This window comes from Piliocolobus tephrosceles, chromosome 5 (genome assembly GCF_002776525.5).
Source record: "Piliocolobus tephrosceles isolate RC106 chromosome 5, ASM277652v3, whole genome shotgun sequence".
Classification (NCBI taxonomy): Eukaryota; Metazoa; Chordata; class Mammalia; order Primates; family Cercopithecidae; genus Piliocolobus; species Piliocolobus tephrosceles.
In genome coordinates this window covers 132,075,303-132,086,654 of record NC_045438.1, presented here as the reverse complement: position 1 = coordinate 132,086,654, position 11,352 = coordinate 132,075,303, and the positions used below count along the sequence as shown (strand labels likewise).

At 48.7% G+C, this 11,352-nt stretch overlaps 1 protein-coding gene across 1 annotated transcript in view; it reads left to right on the top strand.

Moving 5' to 3' along the window:
* CDKN1A (cyclin dependent kinase inhibitor 1A) overlaps positions 1 to 6,017 on the top strand; it is an 8,662-nt gene extending 2,645 nt beyond the window's left edge. Inside the window, exons 2-3 of the mRNA XM_023212662.2 lie at positions 2,740 to 3,189; positions 4,412 to 6,017. Coding sequence (XP_023068430.1) covers positions 2,745 to 3,189; positions 4,412 to 4,461 — 495 coding nt within the window. The 5' untranslated portion in view covers positions 2,740 to 2,744 and the 3' untranslated portion in view covers positions 4,462 to 6,017. The remainder of the gene's footprint in view (positions 1 to 2,739; positions 3,190 to 4,411) is intronic.
* Positions 6,018 to 11,352: the final 5,335 nt, after the last annotated feature.

Sequence of the window (11,352 nt, the reverse complement as noted above, 5' to 3'; positions counted from 1 at the left end):
TTTCTTTCTTTCTTTCTTTCTTTCTTTCTTTCTTTCTTTCTTTCTTTCTTTCTTTCTTTCTTTCTTTCTCTCTCTCTCTCTCTCTCTTTCTTTCTTTCTTTCTTTCTTTCTTTTTTAGACAGAGTCTCACTCTGTCACCCAGGCTGGAGTGCAATGGCACCATCCTGGACTCAAACAGTCCTCCTGTTTCAGCCTCCCAAGTAACTGGGACCACAGGTGTGACCCTCTATGCCCAGCATTTTTTTTTTTTTTTTTTTTTTGAGACGGAGTCTCACTCTTTTGCCCAGGCTGGAGTATAGTGGCACGATCTTAGCTCACTGCAACCTCCGCCTGCTGGGTTCAAGCAATTCTCCTGCCTCAGCCTCCCAAATAGCTGGGGCTACAGGTGTACACCACCACGCCTGGCTAATTTTTGTAATTTTAGTAGAGGTGGGGTTTTGCCGTGTTGGCTAGGCTGGTCTTGAACCCCTGACCTCAGATGATCTGCCCGCCTTGGCCTCCCAGAGTGCTGGGATTACAGACGTGAGCTACTGCACCCAGCCACCCAGCTAATTTTTATTTACTTTTATTTTTAGTAGAGACAGGGTCTCGCTGTGTTGCCCAGGCTAGTCTTGGACCCTTGGGCTCAAATGATTCTCCCATCTCTGCCTCCCAGAGTGTTAGGATTACAGGCATGAGCCACTGCCCCGGCCTCCCCAAGTGATTCTGATGGGCCTCTCTGGTTAAGAAACCTCAAAATTAGAGAGGGAGTGGGGTTCAACACTAGAGCACAGGACTCAGGGCAAACAGGCCTGGGTTCAGATCCTGGCTGTGCCACTTGTGAACTGTGTGATGTTGGGCAAGTTACTTAACTTCTCTGAGACTTGGTTGCCTCTTCTGTATAAAGGGAGCTAATAGATACCCACTTTTTAGGAGGACTGATATTTTTAAACTGCTTAGCACAGCCTTCAAACATAAAAATATATGAATAAATCCCAACTCATGCCTAGGGGAGGGTGGACAGAGGTTATTGAGGGCTCTGTCCACTGTACTGGGTGACCCCTTTATGGGACAGTGGCCTTTGGCCTTTTTAGCTGTATGACTTAGAGGCAAGTCTCCTATCTCTTCCATCTCCTGCCGTTTAAACTTGGTGTGAAGTTACCAAGAGCCTCCTCTCCCAACCAGCTGGGACGTGAAACTGTGGGCTCCACTGATCACAAGCAGTGGGGTGAGGTGGGGTGGAGCAGATGTGGCATGTGTCCCGGGCTTCCTGCCTCAGGAGGACTCAGCAGAGCTTCCCCCCCAGAGCCTGCAAGTTGGGACTTGTCCCTAGGAAAACCCAGTTGCTGCCAAGGTCGTGCAGTCACTCAGCCCTGGAGTCAAGCCAGAGCAGGCAGGTAGGTGCCAGCGCTCCCTCATGGGCAAACTCACCCTCCGTTTTCCCTCTCCTGAAGTGGGAGGAGAGGAGCCAGGTAGACCAGCCACCTTTAATTTTCTTTGCCTGCAAGACGGGTTCCTTGGACACGGGCAACACGGGGCAGAGGCTGCCAGGTGTCTAGACTTCAGATCACCTGATGTGCCTGGCAGGATGTGGCTCAGCCTGGGAGAAATCATCCCTTGCGCTGCCCCGCCCGGCCCCTCCTTACCCCTAGGCCACCCGCCTGACGACATCCTTGGGAAAGGCCCTCAGCCTACAGCACCTGTCAGCTGCTGTCTGAAGGAGGTAGTTGGCAGGGGGAAGTGATAGGGAGGAGGCTCAATAAAACTGAAGGCAGAGAGGAATAATCATACTTCTGTTTTCCATGCATTTCTGTATACGAAGTGCTGCTGGCACGTTACTTACATTAACTCAGTTAATTCTCATGTCTATCCTCTGAGACAGTCACCATTACTATCCCCATTTTATAGACGAGGAAAATAGAGCTCAGACAAGTTAAGTTGCTTGCCCAGGGTCACCTAGTAAAACCTGGACTCCAACCCAGGTGATCTGACTCCAGAGCTCTCCTGCTTAACCACCAAGACACAGCCTTTCATTCAGCTCTGTTCTGTCTGCCTTGCTGCATGGACTCCCTGATCAATTGCTTGAGTATGTGTCCGTAGCCATGCTCTTTAAACTTGGACATGGCCCCATTTGTGGGTGAAGAAACTGAGACCTGGAGATATTAAGTGGTTTTTTAAAGCTTACGTAGTAACTGGCAGAGCTAGGACCACAACCCGGGTGCTTTTTGCTCCAAAGTGCAGGGTAATTTTACTTGGTTGAGCAGGGTTACCCTACTTGGAGATCTGGGTAGGGGGATTCAGGAGGCTGGAGGAACTGCAGACTGTTTCTTCGTCTGAGAATTGACCTCCTGGCCACAGCTAGGATTAGGAAACTGCTGGACTCTGGCAATTCACCTGTATTTGGGGGGCAGTCACACCCATGAGGGACACCTCTGGGGGGAAAACACATTGATTTTAGCTGAAAATACCTGGTGGCAAACAGGACCCTGGTCCTTGCTCTTGCAATAAATTTGCTTTTGTTGACATTAGCTTGCCCTTCAGTTGCCTGCTCTGCCAGTGACCTTGGGGTGCCAGGCTGGCTGCGCTCTGCTGGTGGGGGTCAGGCCTCCTGTGGGAAGGAGGCAGGAAGACCAGCTGGAAGGAGTGAGAGAGACCCTCTGGTAGGAAGACGTCACCTGAGGTGACACAGCAAAGCCCGGTCAGGTAACATAGTGTCCAGTCTCCACAGTGACCAGGACCTTCCTTGTGTCTCTGCTGCAGGCGCCATGTCAGAACAGGCTGGGAATGTCCGTCCGAACCCATGCGGCAGCAAGGCCTGCCGCCGCCTCTTCGGCCCAGTGGACAGCGAGCAGCTGAGCCGCGACTGTGATGCGCTAATGGCGGGCTGTATCCAGGAGGCCCGTGAGCGATGGAACTTCGACTTTGTCACCGAGACACCACTGGAGGGTGACTTCGCCTGGGAGCGTGTGCGGGGCCTTGGCCTGCCCAAGCTCTACCTTCCCACAGGGCCCCGGCGGGGCCGGGATGAGTTGGGAGGAGGCAGGCGGCCTGGCACCTCGCCTGCTCTGCTGCAGGGGACAGCAGAGGAAGACCATGTGGACCTGTCGCTATCTTGTACCCTTGTGCCTCGCTCAGGGGAGCAGCCTGAAGAGTCCCCAGGTGGACCTGGAGACTCTCAGGGTCGAAAACGGCGGCAGACCAGCATGACAGGTGAGGACATGTACAGGGAAGGACATTGTAAAGGACCAGGGTTCTCAGAATCCATGGTCCAAGGGCTGACCTGTCTGGTCCTAGTCCAGAGTGCTCCTTAGGTAGAAGGAAACAGGCCCAGAGAGGGGAAGCAACCTCCCTGGGGTCACACAGCAAGCAGGCAGCAAAGACCAACTAGCTAACATTTATTGGGAATGTTCATTATGCCAGGCCCTTTGCCAAGCTTCTAAGGTAGATTTATTTAGTCCTTATAGCAATGTTATACCATAAAACATTCTTGTCACCCTCCCTGCCTTTCTTTTTGAGACAAGTGTCTTAACTCTGTTGGCCAGACTGGAGTGCAGTGGTGTGATCATGGCTTACTGCAACTTCAAACTCCTGGGCTCAAGTGATCTTCCTACGTCAGCCTCCTGGGTAGCTGGGAAGCTGGGACTACAGGCGCACACCACTATGCCCGCTAATGCACACCACTATGCACAGCACTAATTTGGGGTAGAGACAAGGTCTCACCATGTTGCCTGGGCTGGTCTTGAACTCCTGAGCCCAAGCAATCCTCCTGCCTCAGCCTCCCAAAGTGTTGTGATTACAGGCATGAGCCACCGTGCCCGGCCCCTTGCCATCCTTTTAGCGCAAGGAAACCAGGCTCAGAGAGGTAGAGTGATTTGTCTAAGGTCTCAAAGGGAATTTGCAGTTGGGTCAGGACTGATTATAATAACAACTACTAATGTTTCTATGGGCCCGGCATTGTGCTGAACACTTTCATGGATTTTGTAACAGAATCCCTAGATCACCGCTGTTCAGTAGAACTCTGCAGGGATGGGAGTGTCCGGTGCAGGGGCCACGAACCACATACAGCTGTTGTGCATTTGACACACAGCTCATGTGACTGAGGAACTGAATTGTTCATTTGATTTGATTTTAGTCTGTTTAAACAAGCACACAGAGCTAGCAGTGGCTCCTCTACTGGGCAGCTTGGCTTAGAGCAGACCCATGGGTGCAGGTGTGGTGACTGACGAAATCACATCCGTGAAGCATGGTGGGACACTCCGTAAATACCCCTTAAGAGACAGAGTGGGCATTCCCCGAGTTCTTCCTATCCTCAGCAGTCGGCCCTGTCGGCCGCAGGGAAGGGTGTCCTGGCCTCCTGCTGTCTGCCTTGGGTGGGCAGCTCCGGCGCGTCCTCTTCCTCTTGGTCTGGCTGACTTCTACTCTCTCTCCTCAGATTTCTACCACTCCAAACGCCGGCTGATCTTCTCCAAGAGGAAGCCCTAATCAGCCCACAGGAGGCCTGCAGTCCTGGAAGCGCGAGGACCTCAAAGGCCCTCTCTACATCTTCTGCCTTAGTCTTTTAAGTTTGTGTGTCTTAATTATTATTTGTGTTTTAATTTAAACACCTCCTCATGTACATACCCTGGCTGCCCCCTGCCCCCCAGCCTCTGGCCTTAGAATTATTTAAACAAAAACTAAGCAGTGGAATGAGAGGTTCCTAAGAGTGCTGGGCATTTTTATTTTATGAAATACTATTTAAAGCCTCCTCATCCCGTGTTCTCCGTTTCCTCTCTCCTGGAGGTCGGGTGGGCCGGCTTCAAGCCAGCTACTTCCTCCTCCCCGCTCATCCGCTGGGTGGTACCCTCTGGAGGGGTGTGGCTCCCTCCCCTCGTTGTCACAGGGGGTTATGAAATTCACCCCCTTTCCTGGACACTCAGAACTGAATTCTTTTTAATTTGAGAAGTAAACAGATGGCACTTTGAAGGGGCCTCACTGAGTGGGGGCATCATCAAAACCTTTGGAGTCCCCTCACCTCCTCTAAGGTTGGGCAGGGTGACCCTGAGGTGAGCACAGCCTAGGGCTGAGCTGGGGACTTGGTACCCTCCTGGCTCTTGATACCCCCCTCTGTCTTTTGAAGGCAAGGGGAAGGTGGGGTCCTGGAGCAGACCACCCCACCTGCCCTCATGGCCCCTCTGACCTGCACTTGGGAGCCCGTCTCAGTGTTGGACCTTTTCCCTCTTTGGCTCCCCCTGGAACTTTTGAGGAGCCCCAGCTACCCTTCTTCTCCAGCTGGGCTCTGCAGTTCCCCTCTGCTGCTCTCCCTCCCTCTTGTCCTTTTCCTCCAGTACCCTCTCAGCTCCAGGTGGCTCTGAGGTGCCCGTCCCACCCCCATCCCCAGCTCAATGGACTGGAAGGGGAAGGGACACACAAGAAGGGTGCCCTAGTTCTACCTCAGGCAGCTCAAGCAGCGACTACCCCCTCTTCTTTTAGCTCTGGGGTGAGGGTCCCGTGTGGTGGCACAGGCCCCCTTGAGTGGGGTTATCTCTGTGTTAGGGTTGTATGCCATCATACACCCCATGGGAGTAGATCCTTCTAGGAGGGAGACACTGGCCCCTCCAATCGTCCAGCGACCTTCCTCATCCACCCCATCCCTCCCCAGTTCATTGCACTTTGATTAGCAGCTGAACAAGGAGTCAGACGTTTTAAGATGGTGGCAGTAGAGGCTGTAGACAGGGCATGTCACGTGGGCTCCTATGGGTCTGGGAGTGGTTGTCTTTCCTGGCACTAACGTTGAGCCCCTGGAGGCACTGAAGTGCTTAGTGCACTTGGGGTGTTGGGGTCTGACCCCAAACACCTTCCAGCTCCTGTAACATACTGGCCTGGACTGTTTTCTCTCAATTCCCCATGTGTCCTGGTTCCCCTGTCTCTCCACCTAGACTGTAAACCTCTCGAGGGCAGGGACCACACCCTGTACTGTTCTGTGTCTTTCATAGCTCCTCCCACAGTGCTGAATATACAGCAGGTGCTCAATAAATGATTCTTAGTGACTGTACTTGTAATATTACTATTGTGGTCATTATACCTTATTATAAGAATAAAATGGGCTTTTGGGAAGGGTTTCATCATTTAAAAAATAATTTTAAAAATTAAGCATTTAAATTTAGAGAATGCAGAAAACTTAGCAAACAGAAAGACTATGCTGCAGAAAACAAACAACAACAAAACAAAAACTACTGTCACACCTCTGCAAAGATCACCACTGTCAACATTTTGGTTTGTTATGTAATCTTTTTGTAAAGAATATATTACAGCTTAACATCATTACTCATCAGATAAATGCAAATTAATATACCACAATAAGATACCACCATATACTTACCAGAATGACTAAAATTAAAAAGACTGACAATGCCAAGTGTTGGCAAGGTTGTAGAGCAATTGGAGCTCTTATTTAAAAAACTGTTTGGGCCAGGTGCAGTGGCTCACACCTATAATCCCAGCACTTTGGGAGGCTGAGGCAGGCAAATCACTTAAGGTCAAGAGTTTGAGACTAGCCTGGCCAACATGGTGAAATCCCCGTCTCCACTAAAAATACAAAAATTAGCTGGGCATGGTGGTGCACGCTTGTAATCCCAGCTATTTGGGAGGCTGAGGTGGGAGGATCGCTTGAACCCAGGAGGCAGAAGTTGCAGTCAGCTGAGATCACACCACTGTACTCCAGCCTCTTCCAGGGTGACAGAGTGAGATTCATCTCACATAAATAAATAAATAAATACAAACTGTTTGACAATATCTTCTAAAGATGCCTACCTTCATGGCTACCTCATTAACCAATAATTCTATTCCTAGATCTGTTCTTGAGAGAAATGAGTTCATATTTCCACTGAAAGACACGTAAGAATGTTCTACACAGTGACTCATACCTACAATCCCAGCACTTTGGGAGGCTGAGGCAGGAGGATGACTTGAGCCCAGGAGTTTGAGACCAGTTTGGGCAACATAGTGAGACTCTATCTCTACAAAAAAAAAAAAAAAATTAGCCAGGCATGGCAGAGGGTGCCTGTAGTCCCAGCTACTTGGGAGGCTGAGGTGGGAGGATCACTTGAGGAGCTTGGGAAGTCGAGGCCGCGGTGAACCCTGACTGCAGCACAGCACTCCAGCCTGGGCAACAGAGTGAGACCTTGCCTGTCTCTCTCAAAAAGGAAAAAAAAAAAAAAAAAGAAAAAACAAAAAGAGTGTTTCCAGCAGCATTATTCTTAACAGACCCAAGCTAGAAATAACTGAAATGTCTATAACAGAATAGATATGCAAATTGTGGTATATTTATATAGGGGAAAGTTGTCCAACATTAGAAAGAACAAGATACTGTTACATGCATCTTCTGGTTATCTATTAATAATTAACCACCCCAAGACTGAGTGGCTTAAAACAATAATCATTTATTTGCTCCCAATACTGCAATTTGGCCCAGAACTACTTTTCAAATGTGGAATAATTCTCTGCTGCACAGGGCAGAGCTTTCTACTAGAATCATAGAGTTCTGAAACGAGACTCTCCCCACCAGAGGGGACTTCCAGGGACTTCACACTGTCTGCTTCTCCACAGATAAAAGTCCAGGACCAGGGCATACGCTGGGGCGTGTGACCCAAGTGCTTGTCCCATAGCCTACACCTGTTCCAGAACCCTCTCTCGCTCCGGCCACCGCTTAAACATGGCAGCTTACCAGATCATTCAATAAATGAGCTGGAGTGGTCTTTAGTACACTGCCTCTGAAATCCAAATTAAAAAGTGGTAAGAGGGGGGTGGGGGGCTGGGGGAGGGATAGCATTAGGAGAAATACCTAATGTAAATGACGAGTTGATGGATGCAGCAAAACAACATGGCACATGTATACCTATGTATCAAACCTGCATGTTGTGCATATGTACCCTAGAACTTAAAGTATAATAAAAGAAAAAAGAAAAAAAAGTGGTAAGAGGTGCAAGATACACTAAGTTGTCCTTTACCACAGAGGGAATGACCCAGCAATGCCCCAGTTTATTTGACCACTTAAAACTTTACAAATTTGATAGATCTCTAAATTGTTGTAGGGAAAGTGGATGTGAACCCCTTTTGATCCCCTTTCCTGACATGGATTGAAAAGAACACACTTGTCGTAGTATTGGCTTCTTACCATCAGAGGCTGTGTAGACCATTATAGTAAGGATACTGTATCTGATCATGGCTGTGATTAGGGCTGCCACGTGGATAATCACCAATCACCATGCTTCAGTTGGTTTTGATAGGGGCAGTATGGGGTGGAACCAATGGAGATACTATAGGGACCACCTCAGTATCCTTTAAGTCTCTGAGGGTATCACTAATTTCTACCCACCTGGGATATGCTATTACTTCTGATTTACAACCTTGACCAGCGGGATAATTTTAGAGACTTCTACTTGGTCTTTCTTTCCATAATGGCTCTTATTCCACAGATGAGAGAGAATGTGAGAATGTGACAGAACGTGAGAGTTCTGCCATCTGTGAAGTTATGCATCCCAATTTGCACTCAAGGGCTAGGAAATAACCATAGAGTAGGTCCGCGGACTCACTGGGAGATGAGCTTGGCTAGAACTCTATTTATCATCTGGCATTCTATGGCGCCCCCTCTCTAAAAGGAGGCTATAATGGCATTTTGGGTCACCTGGAAGCAATGAAAGCTCAGACCCTTTATCTAACAGACCTCAAATGATCTGGTTATTCCCTGTTCCACACTGTACAGCTATTCTGGTAAATAGCCAGAGGGCACTTTCGGGAAGAATCAAGGAAACATTTATTTTATATATTTATAGTGGCATTATGGATCTTTCTCTTCCATCAGTGTGTCCTGGATCAGAACTGGCTCAATGCTGGAAACTGGGTAAGATATTGCAATTTTCTATCTCGGCAGGTGACATCAGCCTCTGATCACTCACCCTTGATTTTTGTGGTTAAGTCAGGCAAGACTCTCATTAAATGCTCAGCTCTCTTGCCCTAGGGACTCCGCTGCTACAGAGCCCTGCAGATCAAGGAACCCTGGTCACCATTCAGACCTTGCTGCCTGTCATTGTAATTGTGTCTACCTTGCCTCTGATGATTAAGTGGTCCTATGTGGTCTCTGCTCTTCCGGAACCTTAATGTCTCCATTGACAGTGGCCATGGCATTTCATGGGAGTATCTCCTCCGTCAACCTGGGCTATGGCGGACAATCAGCACTGAGCTCCTTTCACTAGGCACTTCTTTATTGCTTTGCAAAAGGAAGGCCTTTTGGGCCCTCCTCTCTGAGCCTTCTAATCCCTCATTAGTACTCTTCGAAGGCTGTTTCAGCATTGCTACCTCACTGACTGTCAGCCATCATTGTGTCTAAACCTTAAGGATCAATTCAGTAGTGTGTTAAGACCAGCTTCAGAAGTCTCGCCAGGATGTTAAATTCCGAGTCAGAATAAGGGTCCCTCCATAAAACCCTCTTTATCTAGCTTTGTATTCCTCAGCTCCTCCCGGCCCCAGTCCCACATCCTCAAGATCTCCTCCTATATATGTTTTCCTGTTCCTACTAATATATATCAACCAGACCTGTAGTTTTTGTTGTGAATAAGCTATTTCCTCCAGCAATGGGGACTATATACTTTCCTGCTTGGGCACTGGTAAGACCTGACCCTAATTCATGGTCTAGAACAGGGGTAGGCAAACCATAGTTCATGCACCAGCTGCCTGTTTTTGTATATAAAGTTTTATTGGAATGCACACACACCTATTTGTTTACCTATTGTCCATGGTTGTTTTTGCACTGTCGTTTTAAGAGCAAAAGTAGAATCGAATAGTTGCAACAGAGACCACGTGGCCTGCAAATCTAAAATATTTACTCTCTCGCCCTTTAAGAAAATGTTTTTTGATCCTGGTCTAGAGGAAGTGAGGGCAGAAGGGAAGGATCTTGAGGAAGATAAGCATCACCTTGTGAGACATTCACCTCAAGTGAGACCTTAGTGTGGTCTTCAGGTTATGGGAGATTGTTCTCTAGTAAAGGAAAGTGTCCTTCTACAGGCCTAGAAGGCTCAAGGAAGCCGAGGGTACAAGCTTCTCAAGAGCATCCATCCAAATATCTCCATTCAAGTCCTAGTGCCCCATTCTTTCCCTATTAGAATTCTGACCCTGGGGTAGTAGGTCTGCTGAGGCTGTGCTTTTAGTCTCTCTTGAATCGTCACCCCTTTTACAATCAGATCCTGGGCCTGATTTTCAGCACAGCCTACTCTTGGGCCATGAGAGATAAGGGTCATTTAGAATGCTGTTATGGAGTTCTCCTGTCTTCACAACAGACCCTGAGTTGTCTTTCTTCAAGGCTTCTAGGGCAAATAACAAAAGCCAACCAACCCCACAATCCTTATCATTACTATTGCCCTGTATCTTTCAAATGTTAGACTTATGGCATAAGTCAATGTTGCTCCTGAAATTTTACCTGTGCCTCTTCCCAATCCACTACACACATTGTGGACATTGTGATGCTGTAGTCTGCCAAGGGTTATCACCACCTTACTCACCACCAGCATTTGGGTCCACGCTGTCACTTCATTGGTGACTTCTGTTTTCAGAAGCCCATCCGGCTTCTGCTATTTCTGGAAACTGTCTTAGTCACCCCCCTACCACCCCCACTCCCCAAACAACTTGAGACAAGGACTTGTGTGCAGGTGGATTACCTGGGAGGTAGTCCCTGGAGGCACAGCAGGAAAGTAGAGAATGTGAGAAAGGAGAAGGCCAATAAAGGTGTCAGTGAACAAGTTCCACTGTGTGCAACTGGGGCTTAAACCTGCTAGGGAGCCTCGAGGAAACTGTGTGGAACATACCCTACAATTTTCTCTCTGGAGTACTTATCTGGCTACCTAGGCTAGGTATCTATGGACACTGTCCATCACTGATAGGGCTGCCTCCAGGGCCTAGTCCAGATTGCTCCTCACAGGGTGGAACAAATTCCTGTAATGCTGAAGAAAACCAGGGGGATGAAGACATTTGAGGTGGGAAATCATTAGCCTGCCAGGAACTATCTACCAAAGCTTTAGGTGAACATGGATATGGGCCAGATAGTGCCTGAGCTCACGCCGCTAGGAAGTGGTGAGGGGCCAGTATGTCCACGCTGATGACTCCAGATCACACTGCCTGCTCAATACACCAGAAAGGGGAAGTGCCTCACCCAGGGTCATTGCCGCTGTGACAATTCTAAGAGGAGGCTTGCAGGGACCTATCTGTTTCTGTGCACCTCCTCAGTCTTTGATGTAATTTAGGTTTTCTCAATCTTACGTAAAGCGCTGCCCAAATGTAGCTTTGAAGCAAGCTCCCTGACCCTGGTTTTCTGTGGGACTGCCCACCTGCCTAAGCTTCTTGAGC